The 20,536-nt window shown below is 35.8% G+C and overlaps 1 protein-coding gene across 8 annotated transcripts in view; it reads left to right on the plus strand.

The window, feature by feature from the left end:
* The window catches only part of LOC109108241 (neurexin-3b-like), a 352,875-nt gene that overhangs the window by 216,073 nt on the left and 116,266 nt on the right, over positions 1-20,536 (plus strand). The window contains exon 1 of one of the 8 annotated variants that reach the window (XM_042777427.1): positions 10,950-12,565. The exons of 6 other annotated variants lie outside the window; for them this stretch is intronic. In XM_042777427.1, the coding sequence (XP_042633361.1) occupies positions 12,331-12,565 (235 nt within the window). In that variant the 5' untranslated portion in view covers positions 10,950-12,330. Of the gene's footprint in view, positions 1-10,949; positions 12,566-20,536 lie in introns of those variants that run through there. One more of the 8 variants, XM_042777426.1, reaches the window with a different exon arrangement.

The raw sequence follows: 20,536 nt of genomic DNA on the forward strand, positions 1-20,536 counted from the left end.
CATATCAGGGACTTAGTGCGAATGAGGCACCAGAAACTTTCAACCTTGAGAACTTAGTCTTTACAGCAACCACAACCCATAAATCACAGTACTCTGATTGAGCAAGAGGTGTTAACAGCAGGAGTCTGTGAAGACTGCATCACTGCTTACAGTATGTTAGAAATGGAAACCTCTAGATGGGGGGTTAGAAAATGAGAGACAAAACCTAGCAGGGGGGGTTCCTACAAGATGCTGATTGGAGTTTGACTGAATTAATGTGGTTGATCATAAAAGTATCTATTTCAAGTAGGATTTGATACGGACAGGCTTTAGTTATCTGAGGAACATTCACATCAATATGCCAGATGGAAATTCAGATAATTATGGCTTTCTTTGTAATGTAAAATAATTTTTGGATTATATATAAATAAGCAGGGAGATGTTCTAATTTGATCCCCGAGGCGATATTCAGCAAAAACTATAAATGTAAATTTTAATCACTTTAATGAACATGAACATTTCCTTATTAATTAAATACATTTTCTCACCATCAGCCTAGTCCCCAGTCCCTAGGGCCTGTAATCTTATGTGGAAGCATGCCAACAAAAATAAGCATACACTGCAAAAAAAAGCATATTTTGTCTTGTTTTCCAAAATATCTAATGTTATGCAATATAGTATGTTCTTAAACCAAGATAAAAAATTTAAGAAGCAAAGTTAATATAATAAGATATTAATAAAACATATTATGAATTGGAGTATTTTACCCATTTAAATTTTTTTTGTCTCGTTTTAAACATAAATTTTAATTAAAAATTTAGTAAGATTCATACTTAAAACAAGAAAAACGTTTTTAAAAGCACACAAATAAAGATTTTTTTATTAAATATATAAATAAATACATTAAAATCTAGTGTTAATTTTTTTTTTTCATTACAAGTGTATTTGTTGTTTTAAGAATTTTAACCTGAAAGCAGTACTGAAATACTGATTAAGAACATTATTTTGCAGTTTAGCCACTATTTCAGAAATAAGGCTTGTTATCATATAACAAACTATCAACAAGCATATGCAAACTCATCTAGAAATCACTCCTAAAAAACTTCTCAGTTAATAAAAACATCACATGCGTGATCTATGGAGAGAATGGCTAATTACTGTGTAGTGGGATGTGCATGAGCAGCTATGATGAAAGCACAGTCCATTTCCTCACCCAGTACCATTTCTAGGCATAGGCAAGCTAGGCGGTCGCCTAGGGCGCCACCAGCTGAAGGCCGGTGACACACTGGCTGCATGGCGTGGCGTTTCTGTTGCATGTCAGTTGCGTGGCGGCTGCGTCACGTTTTCTGTGTCTTTACACACCAGAACCGTGCACACTGCTGCAGGTGACATAGAGGGAGGCCGCCGACAGACCACGCTCTTGTCTTCACGACAACAATTTCAACTTTTTTCACACACCTACACCTTCCAAAATATAAATATAAAGCCTACTGATAAAGGACACCGTCAACAGTATTGATGGCAAAATAGACTATGTTTGACAGGTGCAATATTTGAAAATCGATAAATATTTATTTATTTTTTAAATTACATTTATATCTGAATTTATGTCAACCTATAGACTTTCAAACATCAAAATGTCATTAATTAATATGTATTTGTGTACAAAATGACATATAAACATATTTTCCTATTCTATTTTGCCTGGAAACGCTTCCAACATGCTTGAGTGTCGCGTGAAAAATAGGCGTCGGTTCTATTTCTAGCATGCACGCGTTTTCCGCGTGGCTCGAGCAGGCAGTGTGCAAGCTCTAACTTGTTAACATGGGAGCCGAATTAAAAACGGACACTCCACGCAGCTGAGTGTGTCACCGGCCTAATAAAATGCTTTATTTGGTTGTGTTGTGAGCATTTGCAGTGCGTTTTTTTTTTTTTTTATGAACATTTGCAGCACCTGCTGTCAAACTGAAGAAGATGTCTTTTTATATTTGCATCTGTTTTCTGAAGTGCACCACACTGAGCTCTCTTGGCCACCATAGGCTTTTTAGGTTTGACTGAAATAATAATGCAATAATAATGCAATAACTGACACTTTAAATCAATGTTTCAAGCAGTAACAACAAAACAATTGAACAAAAAACAGATAAAGACAAAAAGTAGCTACTGATAATATCCATGTATCCAATATGACATGTATCCAAATTCCAAATGTAATAAAATTAATTTGTGTATGATTTATGTGTAAATTATGTCCTAGGGATTGTTACATTGGGCTATACAAGAATGTAGTGGATACACAATGATACTACAGATAATAAATTGTGCAAAATGTTTATCTTAACAGTTAATTTACAATTAATTTGTAGAACTCACAATGCGCTGAATCTCCACAAATTAGTGTCGTTACTATGACAACCAATTGGAATGTGACAAGAATGTGATATATGTATATATATATATATATATATATATATATATATACATATACATATATATACATACACACACACACACACACACATATGAAATAGGAGTGAAATAGGGATTAGTCAATTTGGCTAGAAACGGCCTTGTCCTCACCTCGCTGTTTAACCTTTTGAGCAGTACGGTCCCACATATGGGATTCTTATTTACGTGCCCCTGAGAGTATGGTCCCACATATGGGATTTAGAACGTTCGGTGACGTCGCATAACTGCCAAATTCAAACTGTGTTTTTTCGCGCGTTGGCTGGCGCTGAGCCAGAGAGAGGCGTGCACTGCTCTTGTCATACAGTATTATCACAACTATGCAGTACTATTAACCACATAATGCATATTTTAGGTTTCAGACATTTAAATACACATAAATACTAGTAAAAACAATACATTTAGAGTTGAAAAATACACGCATATGGTCTATGGAAGCAACAATAATAATCCATTCAAATTTTATGTGCAGATGTGTTTTATTCATATCAGATACACATATGTAAGTAACTATAAAGTTCACTCTATTCTTCCCTCAGTCCACCCGCCACTTATTCGGGAGAAATTGATGGATTCACGTGCTGTAAATCTGACTGACAGGACTCTCTGCACTGCAGCGCGAGCAAACATGGCGGCGCCCATCTCACATTACAGATCACGATCAAGATCATTTAGAAAGGTTTTTAAACGACAAAACACACTCATTTACACATATTTATGAATCGGAATATCAGATTGTTCATGACATGGTATGCAAGTTTGTGAATATTTTAAATTAAAAAAGGAAAAACTAAATAAAAGCGATCCATCTGTCATACAGTGTTATTGTAGACGCGGTGTGTCACGTGACAAGCCTGACGCGTCGCCATGGAAAAAACAGTAAGGGGAACGTTCTAAAATAAACGGTCGTCTTAAAAAAACTCACTCTGGGGGGACCGCTAGAATATTTTAAACTCACCACTGAAAAGGTTAAAGCTCTCCTGCCATGACTATGGAGTCATCACAGTACAGTGGAGAAACGTATGTTCTTACATGTACACAATAGGCAAAATAAATGGGAAGCCATTTGAGACCCCATTATGGCCATTGAGGGGCTGGTTATTTTCCAGAGGGATGTTTGTGATGTAATGGCTCTGGATGGAGACAGCTGTGCATTCACAGTAGCTCTGCAGCCTGTGGATGGTGCCACAATCGATTCAAATCTCTGCTCTTTTCTAGAATGATGCCTGGAGCCATTCTCATTTCACTGTATACGTTCTATTGTGTTTTTTTGCACACGATAGGTGAACAACGGGGTGGGTGGAATGACCTGTGGTCGTATAGTATGTTACTGAGTGAATCATTTTATCTCACAGAAATTATATATATATATATATATATATATATATATATATATATATATATATATATATATATATATATATATATATATATATATATATATATATATATATATAGTATATATATATATATATATATATATATATATTTTTTTTTTTTTTTTTTTTTTTTTTTTTTTGCTGGCTTAATGTGGGAAATTACATGTGTTACCATGTGAAGTTTTGTTGGATTTGGCTTATACAATTTGTAAGAGTGGCTTATTTCCACATTAGATCGAAAAAAAAATAAAATAAAAATAAAATCCAACACATTGAAGAAGTATAGCCCTTTGAAGTAGTTATTCATCCCACGCTGTATTTTCAGCATGTGTAAATAACATATTGCCCAACGATTGCCACATATTTACCATGGAAGTATTGGTTTATATTTTCCTATTGTTACAAGCAATACACTGTCGTACTACCCAGCCTAAGCCTAAAACTATACAATATCATGAAATCTAAAGCTGTCATGCCACATACTTGATCCTCTTACAGTTTTTCTAATTTGTTAGACAGTAAAAAACATTATTTTTTTATTCCATTAACCAAATATCAAAAATCATAGCTTTATTTTCCAAAACAACATTTCAAAACTGTAAACACTATTCCTGTTTCAAAATCAATATATATATATATATATATTTTTTTTTTTTTTACTAAACACAAATTCTCTTCAAAAACCTTATTCTCTTGCTAATTTGTATCTTGTTTGTTTGAAGGTTTCAACAAGAATGGATATTTTTGGCATATGCCATGGAGTTCATTCATATCCTAACTAACAGTTTTCCCCAGTAACACAACTGCTTTTCCTCAAATGGTGCACCAGTTTCTGAAAACAATGTGAAAGAACTGCACAGTGTTATTGTTGTGTACTGCATATACATGTAAGTGAATTACACTAGTGTTATGCTGTAAAGTTGATTATGTATCAAAATTGCTCAGGAAAAAAAAATAAAAAATAACAAATTATAATAATTGAGAGCCATGGTTGATATGTGGTTTTAATTAGTGTTCAGTGTCTATTTGATGGTTTTATGAGCTAGTTGAAGGCAAGCTCTGAATTAGATTATATATGAAACAGTTTTTAGTTGGGTTTTTGATTTTTCATTGGAAGTCTGAGGGTTGTACAATTGAAAAAAATAAAAAATGTGTTATAGGTTTAAGAAAATGTGTTTTAGCAATTAAGAAAAACTTCAATATTGTTTTGACGAGGGTTGAGAGCATTTTAACATACATTTTCCTTTTGCCTAAAATTATTAGTGCAAAATGAAGATTGAAAGAATGAAATTCCCTGTTTTTAATTGGTAAGTCACATATAACAGTATTGACCACTAACATCTAGCTAGAGACTGATGACATATGAAATAAGTTACTACAAATGGAGAACCCGGATGTGTAGCCTCTATTTGTGCACACAAGCAGATGGGTATGTCTTCACACCTTTATGATGTTCGAGGTTGTCTCTTCTGTTGTACTATTTTTTGAAAGGTGGGAGTGCAGCCATTCATCCATAAGTGATGTCTGTGATGTAATTTTAATCCTTCAAACACACATTCCTCTTTCAATTGCTTCTGTCAGTTTTGATTTTATGAATCATTCATATTTAATGCTGTTAGCCAAGCTGTGGTATCAGACAGTGGCCACCCTCCCTCACAACCCACACAACATTAGATTAGTCTTTTACAGACACAACATGAGATTACAGTAAAAATGCTGCCTGCAAATCACTACCAGTAAACACAAGAGTGGTGGTTGCTGTCCATGGTCCTGAACACTATTAGACTGTCTAAGATCTAATTCACACACAGAGATGAGTTGTGCACTGTTCAGAATTGAATTAATGCATTCAGTTTCAATGCAAATAAATTCACACTGTTTCTTCAATATAAAGCTGATGTAAGTCTAGCTTTTAATATATATATACATACAGTACAGGTCAAAAGTTTGGAAACATTACTATTTTTAATGTTTTTGAAAGAAGTCTCTTCTGCTCATCAAGCCTGCATTTATTTGATCAAAATACAGAAAAAACAGTAATATTGTGAAATATTATTACAACTTAAAATAATAGTTTTCTATTTGAATATACTTTAAAAAAAATAATTTATTCCTGTGATGCAAAGCTGAATTTTCAGCATCATTACTCCAGCCTTCAGTGTCACATGTAACATCCAGTCTATCACATGATCATTTAGAAATCATTCTAATATTCTGATTTATTATGAGTGTTGGAAACAGTTCTGCTGTCTAATATATTTGATGAATAAAAGGTTAAAAAGAACTGCATTTATTCAAAATAAAAAATGAAAAATTCTAATAATATATATTCTAATAATATATTTTCTTTACTATCACTTTTTATCAATTTAACACATCCTTGCTGAATAAAAATATTGATTTTATTTAAAAATAAAAGAAAAAAAATGACTGACCCCCAAATTACTGACCAGTAGTGTATATTGTTATTACAAAATATTTATATTTTTAAAAACATAGCTTCTTTTTTTTTTTTTTTTTTTTTTTACTTTTTATTCATCAATGTATCCTAAAAAAGTATCACATGTTCTGAAAAAATATTAAGCAGCAGAACTGTTTCCAACTTTGATAATGAATCATCATATTAGAATGATTTCTAAAGGATCATGTGATAATGATCCTAAAAATTCAGCTTTGCATCACAGAAATAAATGATAATTTAATTTAAAGTATAATAAATTTAAAAACAGTTATTTTAAATTGTAATAATATATCACAATATTACATTTTTTTTCTGTATTTTTGATCAAATAAATGCAGGCTCGATGAGCAGAAGAAGCTTCTTTCAAAAACATTAAAAATCGTAATGTTTCCAAACTTTTGACCTGTACTGTATATATATATATATATATATATATATTTATTTATTTATTTATTTATTTATTTATTCTCTCAGTATGAATTACTCACCTAATACAAATAATAAACATGGTTACATTAGGGGTGTGCAGCAGAGCCAATATTTGCTTTCTGTATTTGTAGCAATCTCAGAATTACTTGTCTCTGTATGTGTATTCGGATAAAACCAGCACTGAACTGACTTGAGCTGAATAATGACACCATCATCTTGTTACAGCTGCTGTATAGCAGAATTTGTATTTGCCTCATTTTTGGAGGTCTGAAGCTACTTTGAAACAGTCTTATACTGATATATTCACACATACACAGAAACATGATTTCTGTATGGATTCTGTTAGAATCACTTACATCTTTTTGTAACAGTGTCCAATTCTATCATATTAGCAAACTGATCCTTATGCTATTGTTTTCGCTAACTCATACAGAGAGCTTTTTCATCAACACCCCTTGGCTCTGCCATGCACTTTTTCTCTTTCTTTCTATTTCTCTCTTTCTGCAGCTGTCATTTTCCCAGTTAAAAGGGCTGTGTGTTATTAAAGCTAAAATGTTGTGAGCCGCACCGTAAGGATAAGCAGTGTGGATATAAAATGTGTTTTGATGATAAAGTGATGTGTTTGTGAGTGTACAGCACTTGTGCTGTTGCAGATAGTTGCCTTGAAGCCAACATAAAAGAACCCTTCAAGTGATGTTTACATTGCTCCTGTCTATACTATTGTTTACAGAGATGTCATATTACATTTTATTAGCTTTTCTTCACCCCTTAGGGCTTTAAAATAAGGCAGTATTTTGCTCCTCATTTGTCAGCATAGATCAGCAAACTTCTTTACAAGGAGTTTGAAAGGATTGAAGGATTGAAATGTGATGCGCCAAAATTGAGTCAATTACAATTGTTAAACCTGCAGTTTGTTTTGTAAATGTACTTTCAAAATATTAAAGTCAACACTGAACAGTGAACAGCTCAAAGAGAAATCACATGCCTCTCTGCCAGGTGTTCTAGATCTTTGATCAGCATCCCAGGTGATTTTAGAAACATTTTAATAATTTGATGTTTGTTTATTATTTGACTGAGTCTTTTCACACACTTTGTTGTTTAGGTGCACTCAGGCATATTGGAATTGGGCAGGATTGTGAGCTGAAACATAACAATGATCTTAAACTAAAAATTTTACTGGCTTAGCAGTGTTGTTTTGTTGTCATTCTTTCTAAAAAAAAACATTTGTTTTGTTCAATTTTTGAGGTGTCTGCTGTATACTTTCCATGGTTTAATATGGTATCTATGGTTTAGAATTTGGGTGTATTTGGTTTTTATCCAAAGATTTGTTTCAATTTATGAATTTATTTAAAGTAGTAGGCACTTACACAGCACACTTCCCCAAATATTGGCATCATTAAACCTGGATAGATTTATTGCATAAGATGCTATAGTGCACATTTCTCTCACAAAAACCTACACATAAATGAACAACACATGTCACATGTTGACAGAAATCACAGTCATTTAAAGTGCATGGATGTAAATTGAGGGGTGAGAGACTTTTCAGCTGAGAGTCTAATTGAATCGGCAGGCTATGGGTTTGCTCTGAGACTCCTCTGAGATTGACTTTTATTTAACACCAGTGCTTTAAGCGGTCCTCAGAGCCACATGAAGAGGGACCCTTGCTGCCACAAGTGAAACATACTAATGGCACACTATCTTCAGAGTTAGGAATCATCTATTCAGCTGTTGTCTCACTATTCTGGAAAAAGACAGGACTGAGTTTTAATTTGTTCCCAATTATTTTTTTATCTTATTTATTTTACCTAATTAGCCATCTGGAGAAAATGAGCCTTGTTAAAAAATGTCATTACAAATATTGAGAGTTCTACAAGAAAAATAAAATAAAAATCTGATTGTCATGTGCTGTTTGAGTGCAGTGAAATCTTATGTATTCATGGAACGGCAGTGATGGGAGATTTATCCTTCTCTTTTACTGTCAGATATGAGGTGAGGAGACGAGAGGAGAGGAAATATATTAGGAGCAGAAAAGAGTCAAGAGGAGAAAAGGGGAGAGTAAAGAGAAGGGGTGACATGAGAAGAGAGGTTGGGTTAGGTTAGGTTAAGAAAGGGAAAGAAAGGACATATATGAGGAAGAAATGAGAGGTATAAGGAAATGGGAGTAGAGGAGAGTACAAGCATTAAGGGAGAATAAGAGCGAAAATGACAATATACATGAGAGATTATAGAGAACTACTGTATCATGTGAAAAATGTTTTGTTGGACTGTACCAGTGCTAAGAGTGAAACAGGTTTGCAGCAGACCTGCAGTGTCAGTCTCATTAAGGCAGACCACATCCTTCCCTCTTGTGAATAAAATGAATTTCTCATTACCAGACTGCTGAAGGTGAATTATGGAAAAGGAGAACAAGGACCATTTAAATGGTTGGGCAGTGAGTAATCATGTGCTTCAGGTGTTTTTAATCAATTAGTGAATATTGGAAAATGTTTGCAGGTGTTTCATGGAATTTGGTCTCAGATTCATTTTAGAATCAGACATTCCAATTAATAATAATTGTAAATAAATTAATTCAAGTAACATAAATTAATCAAGGTTATACTGAGAGGTCTGTTGGTTTGCAAGCCAAAAATATGCCAAGGTTGTTGTTTAGAGCTTTGGCTAAATTTTGCATTAATAAAACAAGAACGATAACTGAGATGAGATTAGGTTGAAGACGCACTCGCTTTTTGCTGTTGTTGTAAACGGGTTCCTGTTTTCAAGGGACGGGTCACCGTGCCCTCATCTGGACTCTCTGCAGCTGCGTTCATTTCCTCTCCAGTTCTGTTGCTCATGTTACATGAGCACAATGAGTAAACAAGACTAATCTCCACCACACACACCGAAAAGATGCTCAAATCTCTTGTGACGAACTGCTAAAAAAAGGATGTTCAATGATGTTTAGAGCGTGGGACGTGACAGATTGAAATGATGAGTTAGATGGGTTTTTGGTTTAGGCAGTTTTACACAATTCTTTTTGGTGAAATGAAGTGGAAATAAACAATGTTCAACACATCATGTTCAAATCATAATCAACACAAATCTTTTAAAATTCTGTGATGTGGAAAAACAAAAAATGACATTATTACTGGTAGTATTATTACATTATTACTATTTGACTGTTGTTTGACTGATCTGTATCAAACAACTCTATCAGAATTTTAGGAGAAATGTTTAAGTTTCTATTGAAATGTTTGGACTGTGCTTTGGTGCCTTGGAAAATCTGCAAATTTATTTATTAAAAGGGATAGTCCACCCCAAAGCGTATGCTCTTCTGTGTCAGCCGCGCCACAAGGATACATTTTCTATGTGTATTTACTCTTTGATTTGAAAGGAAATGCTGCATCCTTGTGGCGTAGTTGACACAGAAGAGTGTACGCTGCCTGCGTTGAGCTCATATTCTCCAAAATGGCTCTATGGTGATGTGGAGAGACACAGACACTTCATAACATTACAGTTGAACCACTGATGGCAGATGGACTATTCTGACGATGCTTTTCATACTTTTCTGGACCTTTACAGTGTATTTTACTTGGCAGTCTATAGATAGTCTCAAGCCTCCAAGTTTTCATCCAAAATATCTTAAATTGTGTTCCGAAGACGAACAAAGCTTTTACAGGTTTGAAATGACATGGGAGTAAGTGATTAATGACAAAATTTTCATTTTGGGGTGGAGTATCCCTTTAACCAATTGGGATATTTAGCAAAAGACATAAATTAATTTTTAGTCTCTGTATGGTGTCATTTTATTTTCATAAAAGATCAGTAAGTATGTAGTAATACCCATGAATGAGTACTCTGTCTTGTTTACATGTTTTAATGAAAAGTTATGACTGACAGTTAGAAGACTCCCCCGAGAAGTTCATACTTGCGAACTAGGAAGTAATACTTATGACTGTAACACTGTGCATTCAAGTGATTTTTGTACTAAAAATAGATGCATTAGGCAGTTTCTATATTTCTTTCTTTCCTCAGTTTCTTTCTTTTTCCCTGACAGACATGCACAGCATTTTCAAAGTACTGCGAGAAAAGCAAAATATGCACTTTAGTTGTGGAATTTATGCTTTATCTTTGTATTTTTACCTCTTTTTTTATCATTATAGTCTCAGAGAATTGTGTGATGAAATGTAGTGGAAACTGGTGATACAATCGTGTCAGCTCTTAAACCATCTGAGTTGTATTTTGGAGAAGTTTTACAGCTACACTTGATCAACAGTTCACAAACTGCATGCAAACTGAATTGTACAGTGAACATTCAGAAAACTTATGATTGATAACAAGTAGCTTCCACAGTGACTGACACTTTCCCAAAGTCAGACATAAAGAAAATCCATTGTTTCCCACTATTAATTACAGCTTCATGTTGACACTCTAGTGTTCTATTGTTCTCAGCTCATAAATACAATCATTTCTAGCTGACCTGAATGCAATATTGTCTACTAAAGCCAAAACTTTTGTTTGCATCGGGCAAAGAATTTGTATCTGTTTGTTTGTATAAGCGCAATATCGGTGAAACATTATACATATTATGAATCTCTCTCACCATCATTGTGGGCTTTCAGCCCTATCCAAAACATGGAACAGATCTCTCAGCTCAGATGACATCCTTATCACCAACCTGCTGCAAGAAATTTGATTCTATCACTGCCTGAAAGGCATCTCTCGCTTTCTCCTGGGTTCTCTCACTTTCCTTGCATTCTATCTCATGTCTCACAATCTTCTCGCTCTATGGCTTCTTCCCGCTGTTGTTTGCAGCTCCCTCTCTTGCGTGTTCTCTCCTCCTCGTGACTCGAAGGCAGCTCACTCCTCTGCAGAGGCAGCCAGCCCTCCTGATTTGCTCAGTGCTGTGGAGCGATTTGCATAGGGCTGGCCCACATCTGAGCAACTCCCGCCTCCTCTTCCACATCCATCCCATCGTCTTTGCTTAGTTTCACCTGAGTCAAGCCTCCCCCATCCATCCTCCCCTCGCTCCTTTCTCTCTCCTCTCTGCCAGCTTCTGTCTCTATCCTCTCTGCTGGAGTGTCTCTGTTCTGTCTCTGTTTCTTACTCAGTGAGTGTTGGACGGGGGACTCGTATCTCAGTCATGACTTTTGCTTCATTAGCCGTGTGAGCAAGCGCAGCATTGGAGAGAGTCAGTGAGTGCCTCTTTGACTCAGTTTGGAAAAAGAAGGGCAGCACCAATTGGAGTGTGGTCACGAGACAGATGCTCCAAAGCAGTGGCGCAGGTTGCCGGTTGCCACCCGTTGACTCCCTGCCTCGCTCTTTCTCCTCCAGAGGTGAGCTGGGTCACCTGGGGATACACAGTGCTCTGATTCTACATCTCAGAGGAGCAGCTGATAAATAACATCTGCTGGAACTGAGGAATAACTATATTTGCAGACTCTCTCAGGAATTCTGCTTCTTCCCCAGTGGCAAAAGAGTCTTGTACTAGGATTTTGGTTTGGATTTTCATCAAAGAGAGTGCTTGCATTCCCTACCATGGGATCTTAATGGACATCAGGTCCTGCTCACCTGTTTCTCTTTCCATTTCGACTGCTGAAAGCTGTCCACTCCTGCAGCTTGGAGGGGGCGATAACCATGCGCCCCCACTTTGAGACCCAATACTCCCTGTGGCTTGCCCGCATGCTACCTCTGGCCATAGGGTGTATGTTTGGCACTGCATGGGGCTCAAACCCTGATAACACTGTCGTGCTCTCATCCTCCATATTCTCACATTCTGAGACCCAGCACCACCATCACCCGGCAGGAGCTCAGCATCACCCGCCTCCAATTGCCATCTACCGCTCCCCCGCTCCCCTGCGAGGTGGCCATGGTGAGTTTCTCCTTTAATCCACCTGCTTTGAGGTGTTTCTGATATATGAAAGAGGTCTCGGAAACTGAATACTGAAAAAATTGCTGCTTTCGCTGCAGAATTTCAAGTGTGCATATTTCTGAACAATTAACTTTTTCTGGCCGATCAGTTTTCTTGGTAGAAAACTTCAAGGTTTTTATATTTGCATATTGTGTGTGTGTGTGTGGGTGGGTGAATGTGATGGGATGCCAGTGTGTTCAGGTGTTTGTATGGGCATGAGCTTGTAATTGAAGTGCAAATGACACTGGTTATTGAGCTTGACTCCATTTACGTAGTTCAGAGAGTCACCCTCAACCACCACCCCCCCACCCCCCGTCAACAGTGCTATAGCAGATGGGGGTGACAGGAGGAGAGAGTGTGTGCATCACTAATCTGATTCTGTCAGGTCATCACCACTCACACACACTCACACAATCCAGACCTAATGAGATTCTATCCCTCTGTCCCTGTCCTTCTTCCTCCATCTGCGTCTGTGGATTCTGACTTCCTTCACCCTAGTAGATACAACATTATCTCAGCATTTTTTTGTTTTCATGAGTAGGAAACGTTTTTTAGGGAAGTGTTTCCAAGTTGCCTTGATCTGGGTGTCTTGTGTACATTTTTTTTTTTTTTATGCACCGGGAACATTGCATTTCTTCTTAGTTTTAGAAGTTTTTAAACATGTCCTTTCACATTTTGACTTAATAAGCATCTCCACATACCTTATGACTCCCTGGTAGCCACACTCAGAGTCATCAGAACACTCTGTGAGAAATCCTTGTAGATGTATCATGTATGACCTTGTGTCAGGATGCAACTGGATATCAAGTCATGTGCTGACATGGTTTCAATGGGATTAGGGAAGTACACCTTGCATATCATTAGGTTATCACTGCAAACTGAAATAATAATTTGAAGAAGAAAAAGACTAAAAGCAGTGGTTAAAAATCATAAAGTAAAACAAACATGTTTGTAATTTTTTTTTTTTTAAAGCATATGTGCATAAAACATAAAGTTCCAAGCATATGTGGACATTACATAATAATAATAATAATAATAATAATAATAATAATAATAATAATAATAATAATAATAATTCTTAGGGGGGTTCTAACTCGGAACTTGAGCCGAGTCTCAGGTTCGAGCCTTCTTCGAGGACAGCAAGCAAAGTACATTTACCATTGTCTAGCAGGACTGAATGGGCAGGCAAACTCATGAATTTCAATGAAATTTGTTTCAACTGTGGTCTTGTGTACTTACAAGAGACTCTGCATATTAAGCTGGGATATGGTATTTTAAGAAAGATTAAACAATAATAATAATAAAAAAAAGCCTTTCTGAAACAAACTAAAATTTACAAATTATTTGAAAAATTATGTAAAATACAAAATGACTGTGACATGCAAAACTAAAAACCTTGGTCTGACTGAGGAAAGTCTTTGTGGTGTGGTTTTAAAAATGGGGCTTAAACTGCTCAGCTGTGTTAGAGTTAACTGGATTGCAGTGAAGCAACAGGGAACGGAAAAGGAAACAGCTCTTTCTCGCTTTCTTTTTCACTTCCCTGTTTGAAGACCTCCTCTGTCCTCTGGGATGGGATGCTGAGCTCTGCCAGAGTTGAAAATGAAAAAGACACTGTCAGGAGACAGACCCACTACACATAAACACACACACACAAGGAAATAGAGAGTCACTGGTCGTTCTGTCGTTTCATTTGGAAAGATACAAATTATACTTAAGGGCACAGCTTATATGTGGAAATTACATAACAATAATAATAATAATAATAATAATAATAATAATAATAATAATAATAATAATTAGTGTTTTTGTCTTTGTTTTTCAGTAAATAAATATAAACATCCTTGAAAAAAGATTAATTAGCTAAGCAATGAAATTACATCAGATAATAAGATTTTCAGAGAATATATATTGAATTGATTATTTTTTTCTCAACTTATTCTTCAAGCATTAATCTAATACGATTCCATAAGTTTTATTTTATGCGTTGATGCATTTGCATTTGGAACAGAAAATTTAGATGGGGTATATCAAAATAATTGCACAAAACAAATAAATGTGACCCTGGACAACAAAACCAGTCTTAAGTCTCTGGGGTATATTTGTAGCAACAGCCAAAAATACATTGTATGGGTCAAAATTATTGATTTTTCTTGTATGCCAAAATTCATTAGGATATTAAGTAAAGATCATGTTCCATGAAGATATTTTCAAAATTTCCTTCTGTAAATATATAAAAACGTAATTTTAGATTAGTAATATGCATAGCTAAGCACATAATTTAGACAACTTTAAAAGCGATTTTCTCAATATTTTTTTTTTTTTTTTTTTTTGCAACCTCAGATTTCAGATTTTCAAAAAGTTGTATCTCGGCCAAATATTGTCCTATACAAATACATGCATACATACTGTACATACATACATGTATACAAATGTAATGCTGTATTTCGTATTTGTTTTCCCAGAAGACAACAAACATGAAATGTTTATATTTGCTGAAGGTACATTTTGTCTTTTAAAAGTACACTACCAAGATTGATTGAAAGATATTGAATAAAAGCCATAGACTACACAGTTTTTGCTGTGTCTTTAAGGATGTTTGGGTATTTTTACTGTAAAATGCAAAATATTAAGTAATTTGCAGTTAAATTAATTTAACCCGAAAAACTAGTTAAACAAAATAGACTCCATGATTTGGCGTTCTCACTGGGAGACAGAGCATATACAGTACACTCAAACACACACATAGACACACACACACACCTTTTCTATGCCTTTTATTTTGCCTTTAGAAAGCAGATCAATGGCCGCCTTTGTTTTTGCTGCTTAAATCTAGAGGTTATTTTAGTTTTTTTTTTTTTTTTTTTTTGCTGACTTCCTCTCTCTCTCTGATTCAGTCTTTATCTCAGCAAAGACAGACCTGAACACAGCTGCCCGCCTGCATGATGAGAATTCAGCTAATGAAGAAACACAAGTCAAACCAGGGCTCCCATTTCTTGTCTGTTATTGTCTGTTAATCTCTCTCTCTCTCTCTCTCTCTCTCTCTCTCTCTCCCTCTCTCTCAACACTACTATTGGGTAATTCTTGTTTTTGCACCTTGGTATACAACTGTCAGAAAGCAGTTTGGCAGCCACTCAGTTCCCTGGACATCAGAGTCATCGATAACTAATTGCTATTATGATCCCATGTAATTATACTCATGGAGCTGAAAAGAAAATAGTCAAAATGTCTCATAATTATCTGAAAAGTGATGTTTATTCATTAGAACAAATCCCTGCTGATCACTGCCCCATCCATGATGCAAATTCTGTCTTGGATATTCAAAAATCCCTTACACTCTGCAGAAATATGTCCTGCTTCTTACGCTATCCATGCAGTTGTTCAAATGCCTTCACATTGAGTGTTTTTTTTTTTTTTTTTTTTTTTTTTTTAAGGTTCAAAAAAAGAAGAAACAGAGAACTTGATCAGACTAGAGAGCTTTCAAAACTTTCTTCTTGTTCAGCTGTGATCTACATTTTCATTCCATCAGTTCAGATAGCAAATTTGTTACACCACCAGGATTTTCCTGAGTATTGTCACATCAAAAATATTGCATCTCGAAATGTGATGTTTTAAATAGTATTATATGACATGCCTATAAATCATGCACCAACTGCATCCAGAAGAAATGAGATAAATGATATCATGTTTGTTTTTAGTAGCACCTAAGGGGACTATATGGTATCATTAGCCACGTTCCACTGTCGGGCCAAAAGCGGTCTTGCTAGTGCGTGCCAGGGCCAGTCGCGTTTCCAGTGTCACTTCCGGGGCTTGATCATGCATCGTCGGTGGTTCCTCGAGGCCAGCGGCCCAGGTTTTTTGGCCCGACGAAAACCTTGGGCCAAAGCGGGCCAGCCAGGGCTAGAAGAGTGGTTATAAACAAAGGCGGAGTTTCTCCACATCTGGAGAGAGTCAGCGCCGCCGATCATTTCATAAAGCTAACAGCTATAACACCAGCATTAAACACTTTTTAAAATAAGTTGAGCTCAAAACTCACTTTCAGTCAGCAGCGAGTTTTTGATATAACTTGATCTGATGTGCATTATAATCACCATACAAGGCAGTAATATTCATAAGCGATGCAAAAGATGCACACATTAACGTTACCATAGTAAACATGGTAAATGTGACCGCTTGAAGAAATCACAGAAGTCAGCTTCTTATTCTCTATCACAATCGTGTATTTATTTAGTAACATATTTTATCGTTCGTAAGTCTCGTCTCGAGAGTTTAGCTCTGCGTAGCCTATGTCATAAAAATATTATAATGTTTGGGTAATTATTTTGTTCTGGAGCTTTTATAAAAAATATAGAAATGATCATTCTTTCTAAATGTGATGTATATAAGCAGGAAGGCTGTTCATAACATTTTATTTCTGTGTGACAAATTTTCAATCCTGATAAATTAATTCATTATGATCAATGTATCACTTATTATTGTAAAACATCAATGCTTTTGGATTTAAATATTTAACAAAGCATGCAAACAAACGACCGATTTTTATCGTGTTCGTTTTGTGATCGCGCTATTTCGCGTGACAGGCTAATTCTTATTAGTTTTCTGATAACTTCTCTTTGTTTGTGAAATGATGGGGTTGTGTGACGTTGTTCCTGAGAGGCGTGTAAAGGTCAGGTTTTAGTGAAGCACAGCAGAGCTTCTGGCCTGACGGTGGAAACACAACGCTATTTTGGCCTCGGTGCGACAGGTATGGCCGTTTGAAGCACTGGCTCGCGCTGGCCTGAAAGTGGAAATGCAGCTATTTAAAGCTTGCCCATGTCTGGGTAAGACCATGGATTGCTTCAGGATGCAACTTACTGTCCCCTAAGGTTAGTCAGAGGTTTAAAGTGAAAGGAAACTTCAAGAGCAGCAAGAAAGCAGTTCAGATTGCAGTGTGTGTAATTCTTGTTCCATTTACTTCAAAAGACACAAGATGACTGCTCACACCTTCATGAATGGAGATGTGTGCAGTCTCACACTGCCAGACTATTGAGCATCGGTCCGTTCGCATCTTGTCTGAAAATTATTTTGGCCAAGAACCACCCACTTAAACAGGAAGATCTTTTGGCTGTAAAGAGGTTGTAAAGGCAACACAACAGGAATAAGTAGAAAGTGGTTTGTTGACATATTCTGTGTGTAAAAATAAATAAATAATAATAAATAAATACTGAACTAATTAATGATTATTCATGGGCATAAAAAATATCTCCATTTTGAGCCAGTTTAACAGTCACACATTTTACAACCATTAATTTACATGTATTGGCATAATTATACAGTAACAGTGAATATAATATTTCCCTTTGTACATATACTGTATGTACTGAGAAACCTGACTCACTAAAAGCATTTTGACCGAGACAAGTAGGCTATCATTCAACATACAACTTAGCTGATGTTTCTATAGAAACATCATCTAAATAACCCATATGGGAAAAAAATAAATAAATAAATAAATTATATAACTTAGCTGAAACAACCACAAACCAAAATTAGTGGAAATTGATTTTTAGTGCAGGTTTAAAGATACACTAACAGTTCAGGAACTGTTTGGCTTTTGGCCTATAGACCAGTATTTTAAGTCCGCTATTATTAAGATTTGATACCGCAAACCTTGGCAGATTCAGTGACTAGTGCTTCCTTTGAACCTTGTAAATAACTTATAAAATCCTGCATTATCCCTGATTTGCCAACTTATAAAAACCTGTGCATCTGGGCTTCCACAAATTGTGAAGCAACCAGCCAGTTAGATTGGAACTGATCATTTTAGACATTTCATACAATGTTTCCATGCATCTGATGATCCGTTAACAGTCAAGTCTCAGTCAACAGTGAGACTGAGGCTAAGGAGGGAAATAAACTCAAAGTGATCTGACCTATTCAATATAATCACACAAGTGATGCACCACATTTAGTTCATGGTGTTTCTCTTGTTGCTAATTTGGTTTATAGGTCTTTCAAGTGCATTTAAGGCATTACTATGTCTTTTGTTGCTAATCATTTTGACAACATGTGATTTGTATTTATTTATTTTTTAAATAACTGGCTGCCCTTTTTTTTGCTTTGTTATGATAACTGAGATATTCAAGACACCTTAAAAGCATTAATGATTACTTGTAACTTTTTACTATGTACTAAATCAATATAATGGTTAAGTGCAACACCTTTAAAATCAGAATGTGGAGTTTCGCCTATGGGCTTGTTTTTCTCCGCTCAGGTGGCTGCTATCTATATAGAGTAAAAGATTGATTTAGTTCCTTGATGGCTGCCAACTGAAAACAATAGGGTTGTCAATGTGTAGCTAATTACCTAGGGTACGCTAGGTGAGTGTGGTATTGTGACCATTCTCTGCTCATTTGCTGGCCTGATCGTTAGCTGGTCATTAGAAAAAACAGCTCCTCATCAGTTTTTTGAAAGCCGTATTTAAGGTATACTACTCTGGCTGATTAAATGTGTAGGCCTTTATTGAGTTTTCTTGTTCAATATTAAGATGTAGTAGGGTTTTTGTTGAGAAGCTGTTCACATGTGACTTCATTATTAGTTTCAAGTGATGTCACTTTATCATGTTCCTCAGGAAGTATTTCCTTCCTTCAGACTGTTGGTAATTCTCTCACTTGAGTACTTGAGGCCTAGCCAAAATGGCTAATAGGGTTGCTAAAATGTAGTGAAGATATTGAGGTGGGATTCGGTGGGGTCCCACATAAGACACGAGATGGGTATCTAAGAGAGGTGCAAAGCTGCTGTAAAAATAATAATAATCATTCTGCAACCTCAGAAAGTAACAGTTTCTAAACCAGTAAGCCATTTTTTGGTTGATATAGCAATGTAGTTTTTACCAGTATTGGCTTTCAAGGTTTGTAGCCATGTTTGTGCAAAACTGGGTAAGCATTGTGTCTATGTGGCTTGAAGTAATGTCTTGAAGCATGCTGTTATCTACTTTGAATAAGCAAGTGCTAAATAAAACAGTAAACTTAACTGAATAATTCAACTCCTGTATAGAGTTTAATCAGCCGAAATGTGATTATATGGAGGGGAACTAATTTTATGAGAGTACATTTAATTCATTCTGATTACTCGATAGTATAGAATTTGATTAAATGGCTGCATGTGGAGAACCTGCAAGGACGGATAATAACAAGCTTTAGGATGCTTTCAACAAACAGTAAGTGTTATGGTTAAATCAAGCCATTTATGGTCTTTTTGAAATTAAAACCTCTGAGTCTTGCCCTTTTATTGTCAGAGTTAACACACTTTTTGAATGCTCTGGAAAATCATCACCCGTGCCACAGAATAGAGATTGTAATAACAGCCCCAAGTAATGCATGTAACAGAAGCATTCCTTGTTATTATGAATTGTCATCATTATGAGCATACATTTTTGAGCTAGTGGTGGGATGTAGTAGCTGGACTCAGGGAATAATGCCCATTGTGCATTATTTGCCGTTCAGAAGTGGGAAGAACAACAAAGGACAACAAAGAAGGTTGAAGGCCATAGATGAAGATCCCTACTGAGACTGCTCCTCTCTTGGCCTTTGCGTGTCCCTGCTAGTTTAACTCTATGGTGGAGGCTAAATGATGTTCTCTAATTATTCCTCTGTGCTCTACTTGTGTCAACAAGCTTTCCCCTGAAAACCTGACCTCATCCATTGCAGACTTACATGGAACCCATGATTTTCTTCCCTGGATATCCTTTGTTCAGAAACACTGAAATGTAGCTCATGGTTTGTGTCGTACTGAACAAGCAACAACAACAACAAAAAAAGAAGAAAAAAAAAGATAAGAAGAACCCAAAATGAAAGTTTGTTTCTTGGGTTGTTAGACAGTGAAACTATTTATTCTACTGAGGTAGAATGAAATATGAAAATGTGTAATAGAACTACAACCCAAACAACCAAGGCT

The sequence above is a fragment of the Cyprinus carpio genome, chromosome A20 (assembly GCF_018340385.1).
Source record: "Cyprinus carpio isolate SPL01 chromosome A20, ASM1834038v1, whole genome shotgun sequence".
Classification (NCBI taxonomy): domain Eukaryota; kingdom Metazoa; phylum Chordata; class Actinopteri; order Cypriniformes; family Cyprinidae; genus Cyprinus; species Cyprinus carpio.